The sequence below is a fragment of the Dromiciops gliroides genome, chromosome 2, assembly GCF_019393635.1.
Source record: "Dromiciops gliroides isolate mDroGli1 chromosome 2, mDroGli1.pri, whole genome shotgun sequence".
Taxonomy (NCBI): Eukaryota; Metazoa; Chordata; class Mammalia; order Microbiotheria; family Microbiotheriidae; genus Dromiciops; species Dromiciops gliroides.
In genome coordinates, this window is record NC_057862.1 from 362478740 (window position 1) to 362499175 (window position 20436).

The 20436-nt window shown below is 41.2% G+C and overlaps 1 protein-coding gene across 3 annotated transcripts in view; it reads left to right on the forward strand.

The window, feature by feature from the left end:
* Nucleotides 1-355: 355 nt before the first annotated feature.
* SGK2 (serum/glucocorticoid regulated kinase 2) overlaps nt 356-20436 on the forward strand; it is a 66632-nt gene continuing 46551 nt past the window's right edge. The window contains exons 1-3 of one of the 3 annotated variants that reach the window (XM_043990346.1): nt 373-458; nt 16125-16239; nt 19772-19825. In XM_043990346.1, the coding sequence (XP_043846281.1) occupies nt 19796-19825 (30 nt within the window). In that variant the 5' untranslated portion in view covers nt 373-458; nt 16125-16239; nt 19772-19795. Of the gene's footprint in view, nt 459-16124; nt 16240-18559; nt 18760-19771; nt 19826-20436 lie in introns of those variants that run through there. The other 2 variants (XM_043990344.1, XM_043990345.1) reach the window with 2 other exon arrangements.

Below are 20436 nucleotides of genomic sequence, written 5' to 3' on the forward strand. Positions count from 1 at the left end.
GGCCCACGTGCTTTCTCCTATTGGTTTCCCCTTATCAGAATGAATGAATGAAAAACCATTTACTGAGTGCTTATTGTTTGCCAAGGGTTCTGTAAATATTTTGGTCTTATATTCTACCCTTTAACTTTGTTGGATGCTCTTACTTGAGTTTTCAGCAAGAGTGGGAAGACAAAGAAAGAAGGAGAGGTGAGAGAGATAGAAATGAGCAGAGGCTGTTTGGTACCGGAATAAGAGAGGGTGTGTGTGTGTGTGTGTGTGTGTGTTAATTTTCTGACACTGAGTAACTCTTTTCTGCACCATGTCGTCAGGCCTGGTACTGAAGAGACAGTGGCATTATTGTTTAAGGAATAGAAGAAGGATATCAAAGCAGAACTGACTGATGAATTTAAGAGGATCAGTGGGAGATGGCTTCTCTTATTCCTGGGTGATGGTACAGCAAGGGGTGGCCTTGTTAACAGGTGAGTGGGGTCTTAGAAGGTTGGTTCTCTATGCTAGTTACCAGAATTGTAAAATGGGAATAATAATTGTATCTATCTCCCAGGATTGTTGGGAGGATCAAATGAGACAATATTTGTAAAGCTCTTAGCAAGGTATCTGATATATAATAGGTGCTACAGAAATGCTAGCTATTGTTATTGTTATTGTTATTATTATTGTCAAACTATAGGTTTATTAAGCTCTAGATTCATGGAGAGGAGAAAAACTAGTTCTTTGAATAATCAGGATGAAGTTACCAGCAAAAATCTGGAGAAAGTTTAGAGTAGCTTATTGCAAAGAAATAGTGCTGACCTTGTGGCTGGCAACAGTTTAGTCTTTAGCAATTGCAATTTGTATATCTCAGATTTGTATGTTTAGAGCAATAGGGATATTCACTCCCACTTTCAGGATAGTTGGGTTGTAGGCAGGGTGAAATGGGTTGTTTTAGACAGTGTAAGGAGAGGTTCTCTAAGACCAGCGAGAGAAATGATTATTAAGAGCCAATGAGGGGGCAGCTAGGTGGCGCAGTGGATAAAGCACTGGCCTTGGATTCAGGAGGACCTGAGTTCAAATCCAGCCTCAGACATTTGACACTAGCTGTGTGACCTTGGGCAAGTCACTTAACCCCAATTGCCCCACAAAAATTAAAAAACAAAACCAAAAAAAACCCCAAGAGCCAATGATTTGGGGAGGTTCAGATTACCCCCTTTTTCTTTTATCCTCATTTCAAGACCCCAATCTCTGAAGGTGGAGCTAGCTAACCTTTTCCTCTATACAGACCCCACCTAGGTGGAGAAGCCCTTTTTGTTCCACTTGGGTTGGGGGGGGTGGGATAAATTTTTTTAATACATTGCCCAAGGCTGGGGCTAACTAAGAAGTAAATGACATTATCAAACTTCAGGTGCAAACTCTTTTTGTAATATTCATTCTTTCATTCATTGTTAACCAATCAGAGTTGATTGCCACCCTCAGGGAACATCCCTCTTCCAATGGGCATATAAGCTGTGAGTTTGCTTCCATGATTATCTTTGGTCTAAGAGAGCGGGCCAAATGACCATATTTTTATTAAAATGCTGGCATTATTAATATAGTGATTGAATTACCCAGAAGATATGTCTCTCGAGCCTTTTTAAATGCCACATTAGTGTAAGAAGTTCTCTGCACATGAAAGTCTGTGTGGGGCAGTGACAGGGAATTCCCTGAACAAAAGACATTGTTGTTTAAGTCATTTCAGTCACATCTGATTCTCTGTGAGCCTATTTGGATTTGTTTTTTTTTGGCAAAGATGCTGGTGTAGTTTGCCATTTCCTTCTCCAACTCATTTTACAGACAAGGAAACTGAGGCAAACAGGGTGCCCAGGGTCACATACCTAGTAAGTGTCTGAGGCTAAATTTGAACACAGAAAGAGGAGTCTTCCTGACCCCAGAACCAGCACTTTATCTAATGTGCCACCTAGATGCCCATGAACAAAAAACAACCTTTAAGCAATTGAAAGAGCAATAATAGCCCCAGAGAGAAATGAAATGAAACACACTACCCTTCAGTTAGCTGTGGGGAGCGTCGTGGGCATACTGTACATTGTTAGACTTGGTCACTGTGTCAGATATTTTAGCGTAATTGTTTATCTTTGTTATCCTTCCATTTGAAGGAGGGGTAGCTGTCTTATTTCCAGAAATGATTGTGTAGTAAATACCAAGGGCATTGCTCAGAATCTTGGAGGAGGACATGGCATAATGTGGGAGTTGGAGCCCATCAGGTAAGGTTAGAGGGGGACCCCTGTTAGATCCATAGCAGCTAGCAACTGGGATTCTTTGGGCTAACCACATTTCAGTCTGAAGCTCTGTGGAGAAGAGATACTAGACTCATATCTAGTCCACAAGAGTGTTACTCGAATTTTTTTTTGAGCATCTGTGTAATTTTGGCAAAGAAAGCCTTTTTTGAACCCTCAATCCATAGGGGCTGGACTAGATGTCTTTTGAGGTTCAAATCAAGAATTCTATGGTCTTAGTCAACACAGATCACTTGTGACATTGGACAAATCCCTTTTCCTCTTGGCCTCAGTTTCCTCCTTTGTTAAATGAGGGGAATGGATGAATCCCTTCCAGATCTAAAGTCTAATTATATTGTTTCTTTTCTTGTGATGTTGCCAGGTTGCTGCTGAGGCCCTGCTGTGGCATAGAGATAGGAGCATCAATTAGTAATAACTGATATCTTATGAATATTCAGTGCTCCCCTTCTTTCAAGGTCCTTTCTTCCCTTCTCCCCTCCTCACCTCTGCTGCAAGGTCCACTTCTCCTTGAAAATAAGATTGCATTAAATCTCTTCATCTTGGGGGCAGCTAGGTGGTACAGTGGATCAAGTACCAGCCCTCGAGTCAGGAAGGCCTGAGTTAAAATCCAGCCTCAGACACTTGGCACTTACTAACTGTGTGACCCTGGGCAAGTCACTTAACCCCAATTGCCTCATCAAAAAACCCCACCAAAAACCAAAAAACCAAATCTCTTCATCTTGTTCAGGTCTATCCAACCCTGCCAGGGATTTAAACTTGGGTAGAGACAAATTTTTTGGTCTAGATAGGAATGCCTGTCAGGGCAGGGATCACTAAGTCCACCCATTGAAAAAGGTATGCATTCCTTGAATTGATAGCCCAAGGCTGGGAGTGGTCTGGTATAGCCCTTCATTTTAATATAACCTACCTCTATCTTAAGCTAACCAATTAGATTTGATTACTGTTAACCAATTAGACTTGCTTGCTATTTGATGGACCACTTGCAGTTAGAAGGGTATATAAACTGTAAGTCCACTGTCATTTTTGGGCTTTAGTCCGAGAAAGAAAGCCACTGACCACCTTTTTATTAATAACCTGCCAGTCATTGATAAAATTATTAAATTACCCAGAAACAATGTCTCTCATATTTTTGATTGTCACAGAGAGAGCTCCTAACAATGATCTCTTATGGGACCTAGGGCGACTGGTAGGGTCAGAACACCAAAAGCAGTGTTACATAGCTCAGGCAAGGTTCTAAGACTAGGATTTGGCTTCCTGACCTAGGTGTAAGGGGACTCTGAACTTACTCTCCTACAGTGAGGCTGGCTATATCTCTCCCTCAGGGTATCCAGTATTCTAGAGTATCTAGAGTCTGGGGTGTTCAAGTCCCCATTCTGTTATATTCTCCCCTACTCTTTTTTTTTTTTTTTGGTGAGGCAATTGGGGTTAAGTGACTTGCCCAGGGTCACACAGCTAGTAAGTGTTAAGTGTCTGAGGCCAGATTTGAACTCAGGTACTACTGAATCCAGGGCCAGTGCTCTATCCACTGCGCCATCTAGCTGCCCCTTCTCCCCTACTCTTAACTGCCAGGGATTAGTACTTAGTTTTACTTAATATCAATTAACTTTTCGAAAGGGATATATACAGCAAGAACACAAGTTAGAAACATTCCTGCCCCCTCCAGTACTGGGAATACACACTTCCTTAAACATCTCTTTTTTTGTTTTTTCCCCTCAAACCATCTCAGTCCCATGGGATGGTGAACTCAGATTTAATGTAGTTTCTACACAGCATTGTTCTCCAAGGTCACATCCAAATGCACCTTGGTTGATAGATGAGTTAGCATCTCTACTGCTCCTCATTTGTATCAGACTTCCCTCCTCACTGTCTGGGTTCTAGAAATCTAGGCATGTACTCCAGTTCCCAGACTTCTTTTTTTTTTTTTTTTTTTTGCGGGGCAATGGGGGTTAAGTGACTTGCCCAGGGTCACACAGCTAGTTAAGTGTCAAGTGTCTGAGGCCGGATTTGAACTCAGGTACTCCTGAATCCAGGGCAGGTGCTTTATCCACTGCACCACCTAGCTGCCCCCAGTTCCCAGACTTCTGATGGCTCATTCTACTGACCTTTCAAATCTCAGAAGGTTATAATTATCTCCAATTTCCTTCACCTAAAAGCAAGAAATAATACAACAGAGAAATAAGCAACAGCAGGCCCATGTCTTCCCAGTTTCATGGTGGTTCTAGGTAACAGCTAGCCTGAGGCCCCTCCCTCACCCAAAGGCCCACAGCAGTTCCTTCTCTTTGCTCAAACACCAGCCAGGCTGGAAAGAGCCAGAGTCTGGTGGGTTAGTACCTTTCAAATGTTACCTCAGGTCTAGCTTGATAGCCAGCCAAAAAGGATTCTCTTCTCCATGTGGCTAGCTGACTGGAATCAGTTACAGAATGTGTACATGTGCTCCAAATTGGGGAGCAAGACCCCTCCATTACACATCCTCCTGCCTTTCTAGGGGCAGTCTTCCCAGACTCTTCTACCCTGGGGATGGCATTAGCCAAGCATGTTATACATGCTTATCTGCACCTAGATGATAGAATTTTCAATCTGAAAGAATCCTTTGCCACCAAATCTAATCCGCTCATTTTACAGGTAAGGAAACAGGGTTAGGAAAGGGAAGGGGCTTACTAAGGTCATACAGACTACGAATAGCAGAGTCAGGATCTGAACTCAGTTCCCTGACTCCAAATCCAGTGTTTTCCCTAAAGTTCCATGACACCTTTGGACTCTTATGAGACTACTCTGTCCTCTCTTCTAAGCTAATTTATTGCCCTGAAATATAACCTGCTTCTTCTCAAGTTCATCTTCTTTTTCTTCTACCTTGAACTCATAGGAACGGGCCAGCTTGGTTTCTTTAATGATTATTAAAAATGACTGTGTGTGTGTGTGGGGTGCAGCTAAATGGCGCAGTGGATAGAGCACCAGCCCTGGATTCAGGAGTACCTGAGTTCAAATCCAGCCTCAGACACTTGACGCTTACTAGCTGTATGACCCTGGGAAAGTCACTTAACCCCTGTTACCCCGCCAAAAAAAAAATGACTATGGGGGTGCAGCTAGGTGGCACAGTGGATAGAGCACCAGCTGTGGAGTCAGGAGGACCTGAGTTCAAATCCGGCCTCAGACACTTAACACTTACTAGCTGTGTGTCCCTGGGAAAGTCACTTAACCCCAATTGCCTCACTGGAAAAAAAAAATGATTGTCTGGGGGGGCAGCTAGGTGGCACAGTGGATAAAGCACTGGCCCTGGATTCAGGAGGACCTGAGTTCAAATCCGGCCTCAAACACTTGACACTTATTAGCTGTGTGACCCTGGGCAAGTCACTTAACCCTAATTGCCCCACAAAAAAAAAAAGAAAAGAAAAAGAAAAAAGAAAAGAAAAATGATTGTCTGGCAATAGGAATAGAGCTCTGGGCCTGGAATCAGAAAGACCTGAGTTCCAATTTGGCTTCACATACTTACAAGCTCTGTGATCCTGGGAAAGTCACTTAACCTTTGTTTGCCTAATCCATTGGAGAAGGAAATGGCAAACTATTCTAATATCTATGTGGAGAAAACCCCATAAGGGGTCACATGACTGAATGACTAAACAACAATAAGTTCCTAATCTATTTCTGTCATGATGCTGCCTCTTACCTGCCAATTATAGCACGTAGGAAGCAGTGTTGTCCCTGGTATCCTAGGTTCCTTTTCCTCCTTCATCTCTTCTTTATTATCATAATACTAGCATTTATATAACACCTACTATGTGCTGGGCACTGTGCTAAGCACTTTACAAATATCTCATTAGATCCTTACCACAACCTTAGGACATGGGTGCTATTATTATCCTCATTTGACACTTGTGGAAAATGAGGCAGAGAGATGTTAAGTGACTTGTTCAGCATCACAGCTTGTAAGTATCTGAGGCCATATTTGAACCCAGGTCTTCCTGGCTCTAGGCCTAGAGCTCTATCCCCTGTGCCACCAGCCACAGCAAACAAAAGCTTTAAGCCTGTGATGTCTGTGAATGCTGTCCATGGAAAACTTCTATTATATCCATCAGCTTCAATAATAATTATAACTCCTAATTATACCACTTAGTATTTCACCAATCTGGGCTGTAGTTCCCTTATTTATAAAGTGAACGGGTAGAAGTAGATGATATAAAATCCCTCTCAGCTCTACACCCTGTTATGAAATTGTAGTTGTCATGTGACACTCCTCCCCCACCCCCCTGCCCCAGCCCAGAATTCTCAGATTATTTGGTTTGAATATCACCTTCCTTAAGCCTTACAGAAAGAGAGCCTAGCACGGTATTAATGAAGAAACACAATATCTGAATTTCCCACCAGGTGGCACACTACTCAAATCACCAGCCTTCTTGTTGAGTCCTTTTTGTGAGATCATTGGAGGTTTTCTTGGCAAAGATACTGGAATGCTTTACCATTTCCTTCTCCAGCTCATTGTACATTTGTGGTCTTGTAAATGGCATTTTTTGCTTCAAGGGCTCTCTTTATTTATTTGTTAATTTTAAATGTCGCCTTTTGTTTTTTCATCACATTAATTTTTGAATATGCTCTTCTTCTCTCTCTTAGCCATAGAGCCTTGCTGTTTCACAAAAGTTAAAAAAGGAAAAAAAACAGTTTGTCATCAAAAATAATTCACATATTGACCACAGGCTCATAGAATAGGCACCATCCATACCCATGGGCCTCCATCTCTCCAATTCAAGGAGGGAGGTTCATTTTTTCCCCTCTTCATTATGGTTTCATTTTTGTAGTCCTTGGGCATATTTTTTCCCCTGTTTCTGCCCACTTCATTCTGCATCAGTTCATACATATGGCCCGTGTTTCTCTGAATTCTTAATATTTGTCATTTCCTATAGTGCAATAATGTCTTACTATATTTGTGGACAACAAATTGTTTAGTCATTCTCCTGGCAGTGGACACCTAGGTTGTTTCCAGTCACACAAAAAGTATGACTATTAATATTTTGGGTTTAATTTTTTTTTTTAGCATTTAACATAGGACTTGACATATAGTAGGGCCTTGATAAATGCTAGTTAACTGACTGACTGTTGTATATGGTATGCTCTTGGGGTATGTGCCTGGGAATAAGATATCTATCTGCATTAAAAGACTTGGAAATTTTAGTCACTTTTTAGCATAATTCCAAATTGCTTTCCAGCATGGCTAGAATGGTTCCTAGATCAACCCAAAGTATATTTATTATTGCTCCTGTCTTTGCTGTTACTTTTTCTTGAGGTGCTCAGGTAGCTTCTCTCTCTGATAGTCTCCAATTAGACCAGCTTCTAAGCCATTTTTTTTTGTATGTGTGTCACAGACCCCTTTGGCATTCTACAAACCTTCTCAGAATATTGGAGTTTTAAAAATCATAATGGGGGTGCAGTGGATAGAGCACCAGCCCTGGATTCAGGAGTACCTGAGTTCAAATCCGGCCTCAGATACTTAACACTTACTAGCTGTGTGACCCTGGGCAAATCACTTAACCCCAATTGCCCTGTGGGGAAAAAAAAAAGAAAAAAGAAAAAAATCATAATGGAAGGAAATGCTAAATTTCAGTTAGAAGTTACTGAAAATAAATATATAATATTTTCCCCATCCAAGTTTATAGACCCTTGAAATCTCCAGGGATGAAATGGAATATTGCTCAAAATATTAAAATATGTCTGTTATCTGAATCTAGCTCATGAGTCCATTTGGGTACTACTCTATTAATTAACTGCCTGCTGTTTTCATTGATTCAGAGACCTAGTGTGCTGTGGTCATTTGGTTTATTTGTTTGTTGTTGTTGTGGTTTTTTTGGGGGGGGGGTTGTTTTTGGTGAGGTTATTAGGGTTAAGTGACTTACTCAGGGACACACAGCTAGTAAGTGTCAAGTGTCTGAGGGCAGATTTGAACTCAGGTCCTCCTGACTCCAGGGCTGGTGCTCTACCCACTGTACCACCTAGCTGCTCCTGCTCATATAGTTTAAAACAGAGGTGTCAAATCCAGGGTCTGTGGGTCCTATGCAGAATACAAAACTCCTCAGTGGGCCCTGAACCAGATTAAAATATAATTGGGAAAGTTTAACAAAATAAATAAAAACATATTACAACATAGATAATGTTAATTTGTGATTTTCTAAGTATATATGCTGCATACAAGGATCCATTTCTATTTGAGTTTGACATTGTTAAGGGCTAAAATTCTAGCTAAACTGTCTAAAATATCTAATGAGTGGTCGCTAATAAATTATAAGCTTTAGCAAGAGTTAGACTTTTAAGCACTTATTAAGTAGAATAAGAATTTGGTAAAGAGAGAGAGAAAGGCCTAGATTCCTATCTATTAAAGAGAGAGCATATTTCTAGCTCCGCTCTCCACCAGAGTCCCCAGGAAAGAGACAGACTGAGCGCTAGTCCCTTCCTTCTTCCTCTCACTAGTCAACGCCACTTCCTGATGCCAAAGAAGATACTCCTGGTCTTGCCCTCAAAGACCTTCGCTTCATGGGCGGAACTCTTTTACAGTAAGTCTCCAGCAGCTGGCGTCATTCCAATCGTTACAACATCATTGGCTTATAGTACATAAAACATAAACAAACAAACAAAAATGTCCAAATGCCCCTGTTAGAGACATTTGCTTCTAACCATCTCCAAATTTTCTCCGTTACCCTCTGAGACCTTAGGGTACAGCTGTGGAGAACCCCACCCAAATTCTGATGGTTTATGGAGGAGCTGAGTAGAAGGGCTATCCATTCACTCATCAGACTCAACGACTGATAGGAAAATGCACTTCTCTGGCTCACTAGTCCAGTGGGATTCACTGGAGCCAACAGTCTCAGTAACTCTGGATCTTTTCTCTTTGGGGCTGGCTCCCAATTGCCTTTCTCTCATGGTGCCATGTGCTGGCTTTTGGCCAGGGGGTCACAGTACACCTCTACATGTGCTCCCTGGTCACCTGCTGCTCTTTCTTTCATGAAATCCTGAATCAGGGCAGCAGAAGGAAGACCTTAAGAAAAAAAGAGTATGCTGGGGAGTATGGATAGCATCCCCCCTACACTATTTCATGGCTTCCTGCCCCAAAGTACAATCCAGGCATGACAGCTTATACTTTCTTCTCTTTGTCTTAGAGAATCAGGCAGTTTTACTTTCCAGTGACATGTCTCATGTAGTCTGCTCCATCTGTCTTCTTCTGTGAAAGACATCTCAAGGTCTTCACAAAGATGAAAAGAGATTTAGAAACAGCAGCTACAATAATAAATATAACTCACATTTAGAAAGTGTTTTATTCATAAGAAAAAGAATAGTTAGCCTTCATATAGTGCTTTAAGATTTACAAAGTTCTCTCTTCATAACCACCCCTAGATAAAACAAGCTATCATCTTCATTTTACAGAAGTCCAGTGATTGTTGGTGCCTTGTCCAAGGTTACACATTAAGTGCTGGAGCTAATCTAAGTATTTTTCGCACATAACATTAGCAGTGATTCCCTTGGTCAGTCCCATTATCCCTCCAGGCCAGGTTTTTGTCTTTCATGGGAACTCTAGGTAATCTTTGGCAGGAGATCTGGGTACAGCCTGTCCCTGATTTACTAATGGGTTATGTTTCAAAAGTTAATTTGTAAATCAGTTGTTTGGCACTTTTCCAAGGAAACTATATCATAAATGGTAGGTAGGTTCTAGGACAGCCCACACAAGCCTGTTTTACTCGTGATGCAAGGTGAACTTCTCCACTAAGGTTTTACCCAAATGCCTAATGGAGCATGAAAGTGACCTGGGGCTCTCAAAGGTCAGGCCAGCAGAACACAAGCTTGGACAGGGCTTACTGAGCTGGAAAGGCTTTTAATATGATTTTGGCAATAGTCTGGCAGAATAAGAGCCCACCCAGGTTCACCAAAAGCTTACTTACTAGGTGAGTTTTTTTGGCTATGGCTGCCCATGAAGACCATCTAAGTCTTATTGGGATTGCCATCACTGTCATTTCAGGGATTTCCTCTCACCCCATTAGGAAAGCCTATGTCTCTTAAAGTGTTAAAATAAGTAGGTAGATTACTAGTACTACTAGTCTGAGAACACTACTCCTGGGAATTAGAAGACAACAAATCTTGGGCTAGAAGAGACCTTGGAAATCATCTAGTTCAATGAGAGGCTGTAAAGAATACAGGAGGGTAACAGTGACCCTAGGCCTTTCTTGCTTACCTCCCTAAGTAAAAGGGTTATATACTCTAAAATTACTTAATTTTCCTCTCCTATAATGAAAACTACCATTTCCTCAGTTCTTCCCTTTGATTAAACAACAAAAGGAGGGCAGTCTGATTGAACTAATTCATCCCATGATATGACAGAATGAATGACTAATATACATTTTTTAAAAATTAAAATAACGGAGAGTGCTTCCATTTAAACAACATATCACATAAAAGGGAATTCTATAAAAAACTGAATTTCCATTTCAAATTACTTGCTTTTTAAAAAGTATATAAACATTTCTGCTTCCTTATAAACTTCCTTTTTGTTCTCTTCTGTTCATTTTAAAAAACTTTCAATGGCCTATTTTTTTAAACATCATTAATGCTAACCCCAGCCCTCTGTGACCCCTCCCCCACTTAAACAAGAGAAAGAAAGGGGGAAAACCCTTGTAATAAATAAACATAGCTAAGTAATATGAATCCACAGGATGCCCATGTACAAAGAACATATGTATACCTCTACATGTTGTCTATCACCTCTCTGTCAGATCTAAGTAATTTGCTTCATTGCAGATCCTCTGAGGATGTGATTGGTCATTTGATGAAGAGGATGGTTGCAAAAAACCTGGGAAGACTTATATGAACTGATTCAAAAGGAAGCAGAACCAAGGGAGCCATTTATATAGTAATAGCAACATTGTAAAGATAATCAACTTAGTTACTCTGATCAAAACTAACCTTAATTCCAAAGGACTTATAATGAAACATGCTCTCCACCTCCAGATAAAGGACTCAGAGTACAGACTGAAACATATTTTCTTCTATTTCTTTCTTTCCCTTGCTTTTTTTTTGGGGTGGAGGGAGAGAACATGGCTGATGCAAAAAAATTTTTTTTGCATGATTATACATTTTTGTAATGAGTTTTATTTTTCTTGCCTTTTCAATGGAGAGGGGAAGAATAGGGAAGAGGGAGAAAATTTAGAACTGAAAATAAAATTGAATTTAAAAAATAAATCTTATATATAAAAGAAAGAACCTAATGGGCAGATGAAAGACCTCTAGGACTTGCTATGTTCCAGAGTTGTAAGTTGCCCTGGCAATGTATATATGTATGCCTTATCACTATTTGAACTCCAAGTTTGTGTCGACTTGTCCCCAGGCTGGCCTTTGGGTATATTTTTGGGAGAGTGTGCTGCTGATGGATGCTGAGGGGAATGCTTTGTAATTACTCTAATTTCTATGCTATTTAAGTAAGTAGTTCTTTGCAAAAGAACAGAGTCTGATTGTCAAGGGGAGCCATACACAAAGGAGCTGGTGTTTAGGAGAGTAGCCCCTCACAGACTTACCCTTAGAACCAAGCTACTAGTGTGGAGTGAGTCGGGTGAGTGAGCCCCAAGAGGGCATTACACTTATATTTTCTTTCCTTTTTTCCAGGCCAGTTGGTTTTGATATCAGATAGCTTACATTTTCTTCTATATGAAAAAAATCTTTTGATTTTGGCCTAATGTTTCTTGTTGCTTCATAAAGACATTGCTTTCTGTTTGGGCTATTCTGGTTTTCAAGGAGTCCATTTCTTTTGTTATTGTTTTGTTTGTTTTTTAAATCATGATGAAAGTATTTTATTATTTTCCAGTAACATGTAAAGATAGTTTTCAACATTTGTTTTCATAAGATTTTTAATTCCAAATATTTTTTCCCTTCTTCCCTTCCCCTCCCCACCCCAAGACAGTATGCTTTGATCTTCATTCAGACTCCATCAGTTCTTTCTCTGGAGGTGGATATCATTTTTCATCAAGTCCTTTGTAATTGTCTTGGATAATTGTATTGCTGAGAATAGCTAAGTCATTCACAATTGATCTTGTACAATATTGCTGTTACTGTGCACAGTGTTCTGCTCATTTCACTTTGCATCAATTCAGACAAGTCTTTCAAGGTTTTTCTGAAACCATCCTGCTCATCATTTCTTATAGTGCAGCAATATTCCATTATAAAAATATACAACTTAGTCAGCCATTCCCCAATTGATGGGCATCCCTACAATTTATAATTTTTTGCCACCACAAAAAGAGCTGCTATAAATATTTTTGTACAGATAGCTCCTTCTCTCCCTTCCACCCTTTAAAATAAATCTCTTTGGCATACAGACCTAGCAGTGGTATTGTTGGGTCAAAGGGTATGCACAGTTTTACAGCCCTTTGGGCCTAGTTCCAAATTTCAGGAGAGATTTTTTTTTATGCAAATAGATCGAGGCAAAAGAAGATGGCACATCAAGTTCAGGCAACAACTACTAGTAGACTTTGGCTAGGAAATAGAATGCATGAAGGGGAGTAATGTGATATAAAGATGACTAATATAAATTTTAAAAAATTAAAATAACAGAGAGTACTTCCATTTAGACAACATATCACATAAAGGGGAGTTCTATTAAAAATATGATTAGAATCAGACAGTGGAGAACCTTGAAAGCTGGCTAAGAAGTATTTCATTCTACAGACAATAAGATATCCCTAGATCCACCAAAAGTTTTTGATCAGAGGAATAACATGGTTAAACCTGTGCCTTAGAAAGATGATTTTAATAGTTGTTTGAAGGATGAATTAGAGAAGGAAGAGATTAGTGGCAGAGAGACCAATGAGAAGACTATTATAATCATCCAAGTGAAAGGTGTTGAAGACCCTAACTATAATGGTGGCCAAGTGAGTGGAGAAAATGGGATAGATATAAGAGCCATTGTGAAGGTGTAATTTATAAGATTTGGCAATGATTAGATGTAGGGGTTGAAGGAAAGGGAAGAATCAAGGATACCTCTGATATTATGAATCTAGGTGATTGGGAAGACAGTGGTGTCCTCAGCAGAGATTGGGAAGATGAAAGGAGGGAAGTGTCTGGTCAGGGATGGGCATAGAGATAGTGAGTTTCATTTTGGATGTGTTGAATTTGGGGTACCAATGGGATATCCAGATGGATAGGTCTTACACACAGTTGGAAATGATGAATAGGAGTTCAGAGTAAAGATGAAGGGGTCACCTGCATAGAGGTTATAATTGAACTCATGGAAGCTTATGAGATAATCAAGGGAGATAGTATAGAGAAGAGTACTTTCCGGCCATTTCTTTCAGGATTTTGTAATTATACCTCTATTGTTGTCTCATTTCTGAACTTCCCTCAGTGCCTGGGGCCTCCTGGCCCTGGAACATTCTATGACTCCTGCTCAACCTGGAATATCAGCCTGCAGGAGTTCAGGTTATCTTGTCTGCACTGCCCTCCCCTGTCTCTCACTTTCTTGACTTCAAAATCATGTCCCCCCCCCCAACTTTTCAGCTCCCTTTTGTGTATTATATCCCCCCCCCCCTTAGAATGAAAGCTCCTGGAGGTCAGGGATTATATGGTCAATCCTCGTTATTCATGGATTCCATATTTGTAAATTCCTCTCGTCAATAAAATCTATTTGTAACTCCAAAATAAATACTCGAGGCACTTTCCTGATCATTCTTGGACATTTGCAGAGTGGCGAAACATTTGAGTCACCCCATGCACAATTTCCCAGGTGAGGCTGAAGGAGGCAATGCTCTGTCTTCTTGTTTCATCTCTCATCCTGTAAACACATCCTTTTTTTGCCATCTATTTAGTGTCACATTTTTTGCATTTTTGTGCTTATTGTTGGTGACTTAGCTATTTAATATGGCCCCCAAGCATAGAGCCGAAGTGTTCTCTGGTATTGCCTAAGCACAAGAAGGCTATGATGTATCTTATGGAGAAAGAATATTAATGAATCAGCAATATTGTACAGTCAGAAAAAGGAACAGGAAATTCACATATAATTGGGTAAGAAATATATATTAAATACGATGACTTTAAACAAAAACACATAAAACAAGGTTAGGCATTGATTAGTTGATGAAAATGTAGTGACCAGAGGGCTCTCAGGAACCAAACTCTCTATCTCCTTTAGGAGCAATGGTTCAATATTCACTAATTCAGTGTTTGGGGCAACTTTATAGAACATAAGTACTGCAAATTACAAGAATTGACTGTATTTGTATCCCTGGCACATTGAATCATTCCTAGCACATAGTAAGCACTTAATAATTGCTTTTTTCCTTTTTGACTTCCTTCCAAGGGTGAAACCTTAAAGGACATCTACACTGAAGGGCAGAAATTCTGTGATAAATCAGCCAAGGAAGCTGAAAAGGAGTGGTTAGACAAGTAGGAGGAGAGCTGGGAGACAACAGTCAGCCAAATTAAGGGAAGAAAAGAATGTCCAGATTCTACCTTGGCCACATGCTTCTCTACCTGTTTCCTCCTCTATTTTTTTTTCTTTTCTAATGTTGTGCTACTACCTTAGTACAAACCCTTATTATCAGCCTATAGGAATAACTGCCAGCTCTTTCTCTTCCCATCCAACCCTCTTCATAACATTTCTAGAAGAATATTTTCATATATATATTTGATCAGGAGTTCAGAAATCTTCCAGAGTTCTTTACTGCTTCCTGGGTAAAGTTCAGATTCATTCCTTTGTCTGGCAGTCCACGGTTCTCTACAGTTTGACACCACCCCACCTATCCAGCCTCATATCATATTATACCCCTTCACACATTCTCTACTCCAACTACACTGGACAGCTTTCTGTAGCCTCTTTGCTCAGACACTGTTCCCCATTCCTGGAATGAGCACCTTTCTCTCTCCACCCATTTGAATTCTTAGCCATTCTTCTCCCCACCCCCTTTTTTTTGTACTTTTTTTGGTAAATTTTTTATTCATTTTAAACTTAAATACAAAATGAAAGAAAGAACATTTCCATGGACACAACAGAACATGAGAGGATTCAATATAAATAATAAATTTACATTTCAAGAAGCCTACATAATAAATATTACACATAAATACATTGTTTTCAATGCTACCCAGCTTTTCTTTGCTTCCTTCTAGGTTTTCTTTTGTTTTCTGTAATGCACTTTTCACTTTATTCCCCCAATCTATGCTCCTTCCTTTTAAGTCCTACTCAAAAGCCATCTCTTTCAGGAAGCCTTCCCTGATTCATTGCCACAAATAATAGTAATAAGAAATAATATTTATATAGCACTTCAATGTTTTTTGCATGGATGCTTCCTATAATGATCTCATTTGAGCCTCATGACAAACCCATGAGGTAGTTACTACATTTTTTTCTTAATAGTATTTTATTTTTTGTCCCAGTTACATGTAAAGATAGTTTTCAATATTTGTTTTTATAAGATTTTGAGTTCCAAATTTTTCTCCCTCCCTTCCCTCCCCTCTCCCCAAGACAGAAAGCAATCTGATATAGGTTGTATATGTACAGTCACATTAAACATATTCCTGCATTAGTCATGTTGTGAAAGAAGAATCAGAAGAAAAGGGAAAAAGAGATAGGTACTACATTAAACATTAAAACGATTATCTCCCTCAGACTTTACATAGCACTTTGTTTTGTCCCTCTCTGCTGCACTTATCATGTATTTTATATCATAGCTATCTATGTTGGTATGTTACTCCTTTTTAAAATTGTAAATTCCATTAAGAAAAGGACTCTATTTTATCTAAGCTTGTTTTTTGGGGTGGGGAGGTGGGGGATGGGTTGTTAGCACAGCACCAAGCACAGATTAGGCACCTTATAAAAATTTCGTTTTTTTTTTTTTTCAGTTCAACAAATATTTAAGCACCTACTCTGTGCAAAGCAGTATGTTAAGCACCAGAAATGCAACACAGGAATGAAATAAACTCTGCCCTCAAAGAATTTACATTGCATTATGAACAGGTATAATTTCCTATAGTAGACAAAAAATTTTGGATAGTCGATGGGGTGCTTGGAGTAGGGGAATTTGCAGGGTTTTTGTTTTGTTTTGTTTTTTTGCGGGGCAGTGGGGGTTAAGTGATTTGCCCAGGGTCACACAACTAGCAAGTATCAAGTGTCTGAGGCTAGATTTGAACTCAGGTCCTCCTGAATCCAGGGCCGATGCTTTATCCACTGTGCCACCTAGCTGTCCCCTTGTTTTGTTTTTGTGCCTATCAGTGTTTCCATCTCTGGTTGAAATCTGAGCTTTAGTAATATAGGATCTAATGACCATGACCTCTAAGATATATCTCTGAAAATTCTGTGAATTTCAAGCCACATACAAAGTGAAATGACTTAAGTAGGTAGTCCAGCCCAGCCTGGGAAAATGCCCCATGGTCAGCTCAGGAAGGAGTGGGTCTGGAGCTCCTAAGTGAGATCAGTGTCCAACTGGTTCCTGGGAAAGTTGACAGGTCAATTCCATCGCTTGGCTTTTGAGTATTTCTTACCTGCTGGTTCCTGTAAATCGTTTGACCTTGAAAGTTCCTCCGATCATGGGGGTGGGAGGCGGGGCAAATAGAGAAAGGAGAGACATTTAAGGCTCCTTTTCTAGTACCTACCTAAATCTGACAGTTTCAGGGCCTGCCCTCCTGCTGGCCAATCCCACTTGTGGTGTTTAACACCAAATAGAAACACCTTTTATTGACTGTCCTTGGGCCCAAGCTCTTGGTTTGATCTCGTGGACTATGGTCCCACCTCCCTGAAAGGGCTTGAGTCCAAGGGGAAGGGTGCCCAGTGCTGCTTACAGTCGATAATTTAGGATCTGGAATTTGAGGCCATGAATCTGCCACATTCCTTTCTTATTTCTGTGTTTGACTTTCTCTGAGTAGGCAAATACAACACCCCAATGTTCTCTGACTAATGCCGACAATAGAACTGGGGAGGAGACTGAAAGAGAGGGCATAAATAAAACCTTTAATGAAAGCAAAGTTTTCTCCAATCTTGACACTAAGCCTGAGAAGGGGGAGGGGAAGGAAGAAAAGAGATTAGGGCTGAAAGTCCCTGGGCAGATTTTAATTCCCTTACTTTTATTGAGAGGGTGTATTTGCTCTTTCTCTGGTCTTCCTTTACTCTTAAATTACTACAAAGTTGTGTGCGTGCATCTTGTTGTTAAGGACAGACCAGGATCATAGGAGACATAGTATGGTGTTATAGAAAAAGCCCACTGCTAACCAAGTTGTGTAATGCTGGATATGGCATATCTTTTTTCTAAGCTTCAGTTTCCTTATTTGTAAAATGACAAGATTTGACTAGGTGAATGCTAAAGGTCCCCTCCAGCTCTAACATTCTGTTTCTTGTATTTTAAGGACCTTTGTAGATCTTAACTTCTGTGTTCTAAGGACCCTACCAACATTCTGTATCATAAGGTCTCTTTTAGGTGGTGCTGTGGATACAGTACCAAGTCTAGAGTCAGGAAGAGCCCAAATCCAGCCCCAGATACTTCCTAGCTATGTGACCCTGGGCAAGTCACTCAACCCTGTTTGCCTCAGTTTCCTCATCTGTAAAATGAGCAGGAGAAAAGGAAATGGCAAACCACTCCAGTGTCTTTGCCAAGAAAATCCCAAGAGTCAGACACAACTGAAAACAACTGAACAACCACCACCAACAAAAACTCTGACATTCTGTGTTCAAAGGTCTCTTTCAGCTCTGACATTATGATATGGTGCAAAAAGTGCTGGATTTGGCACCAGAAGATCAAGTTTCAAATCCCAGCTCTATCATTTATTGCCTCTTGTGAAAGATGACCTCTGAGCTCCCTTTCCAGCTCTGTCTGGGATACTGTGACTCTATTTCTCCTTCAGGGCTTGGATTTCTCCCAGCTTTCACCTGTACCACTGACAACTGTGATTCCAGTGGTAACCCTGGACTTCAGGTCTTCTTTTAAGGTCAAACCCCATGTGCAGAATGGAAATCTGGGTGCTTGCAGAAACCTCTCCCTGAGGAAGCAGAAAGACTCTTTCCTCTCTCCTCATCTCTCTCTCCTTTGCCTCCCTCAGCCCTGGAGTGAAATTCATGACTGAATTTCCAGTGGCAGGTCCGCCCTGTAGGGCAAGTGGGTTGGGGATGGGTGTGTTGTAACAGCTGGGGAAAGGAGGCAAAGGTGAATGAGCGAGCTGTGGGCCCAGCTGGTCACACTCCCGGGCCCTTTGCTGGCTGTTTGTTACACAGAGGGGAAACTTCTCCATCGCTGCTGGGACTCACGGCTTTCCAGCACTGATTGCCGACTTCTGTTGTAAGCCAGTCCTCCCTCCCGGGACTGCCTGAAAGCTGATTTGGGCTCATCTTTTCCCATTGATCTTTAATGCTAAGTTATTGGGGAAAACAGAAGAGTGTCTATATAATCGGTCTCTTCTGACTGTCAGCTAAGGACATTGCTTGGCTCTGCAGAACTTACAGACCAAGGGGGCTGGAGAAGGGCAGGCAGAGGATTCCGAAGATTTTGAGGTACTGCAGTCTTACCCTATGTTTATATTGATTGGCCATTGGGAAGAAGGCCTTCTATATCTACTCCTATTAAAAATGAGGGTGGGTGGGGTGGTGTGGGGGTGGGACCCTATGCTCTGAGCTGCTTTTTGCAGACTTATACTAAGAGTTTAGGAAACTCAGATTCTATATCCAGGCCCTGTCATTAACACAGTAGGACTTGGTGGGTTTTCCTTTCCCCTGGTCTCAGTTTCCTCTTCTGGAGAATTGAGTTTGATAATGTATAGTGTCCGGAAAGGTTCTCTCAGTGTCCGGTATAGTGCCCTCAGGTTCTATGGGTCTGTGACCTGCTGCCTGTACCCAAGTGTTGAGAGGCTTGTGATGCAGAGTTCCCTGGCCTTGGGCAGGTGTTCGAAAAAGGGAAAAAGGAGGAGGATCGCAGTTCTGAGACTGGGTGATGATTTTGGTGTGGAGAGAGAATGGATAAATAAAAGGACCTGAGAAGCAGTCCTAGCCTTCTCTTCCTCCACGCCCCTGCAAGCCCCTAAGAAAATGAAGGGCTCTTGGTTGACCTTTTCATGACGTTCACATTCCTGTGAATTTCTGCCCCCTGCCCCTCTTCCATACCTATGAACACTGGATTGTGGGAGACTCAGGCAGGCTCTGATGGTGTCTGATGGTGAGGATGAAAGGGAAGAAGTTGGAAGGAAAATACCTGAGCAGGTGAGGGGCTTCGTGGATGGGGCATTGAGCCCTATCACACATCATTGGCTCCAAGCCCCAGAGAGGGCAAAGGGGACCAGCCACTGGGCTAGAGAGGGATTCGAGTGGCCCTTATGGATGCAGGAGACTGAGCTTTGCAGCCTGAACATACAAGTGTGGAGGTTTACTGCACCTGGGGACTCTCCTTTGATTAGTTAAGTGTTTAGAGGAGGGGGAGGGGGAAGATAATGGGAAAGGGGAGGGGGAAGGGAAAGGCTGTGAGGAGGGTTTTTAATTCCAGCCTCTTTTCTCCCTCTTTTCTTGTCTGCAGTGCTGACAGATTGGCTGTTTTACCATGGATCCGTCTGCAAGTCCTAGCCTCCAGGTAAGTTTAAGTTGGTATTGCCTCTGTGGAATACCTTCACTTTTTAGGGCCCTGACATTCAAGGTCTAGGCTCTTTGGGGCTGCTAGGAAGGCAGGTACATGAATGTATAAAGTGTATTAAAATACACTACCAAAGTCAATGCATCTGTTCTCAAAGGCAGTAAAAAATTTTCCTTATTTGCAACAACAAGAACAACAAAAGATTTTCGAGGTACTGCAGTCTCACCCTTTGTTTATAGTGAGTGACCTTTGGGAAGATGGCCTTCTATCAAAAGGTGGGTGGGAGGCTTGAGGGTGGGACCCCATGCTCTGAGCTGCTTTTAACAGACTTGTATGGAGTTAGGAAACTCAGATTTTAGTCCAGGTCCTGTCACTAACATAGTATGATCTCTGGCAGGTTTTTTGTTTTTTTTTTTTACCTTTCTCATGGCCTCAGTTTCCTCATTTGGAGGACTCATTTTGATAATGTTCTAGTGTCCCTTCCTACTCTCAGGTTCTGAGGGTCTGTGGCCTGCTTCCTGGACCGAAGTGTGGAGAGGTTTGTGACTGAGAATTCTCTGGCCTTGGGCAGGTGTTCAGAAAAGGGGAAAAGGGGGAGGGTGTCAGTTCTG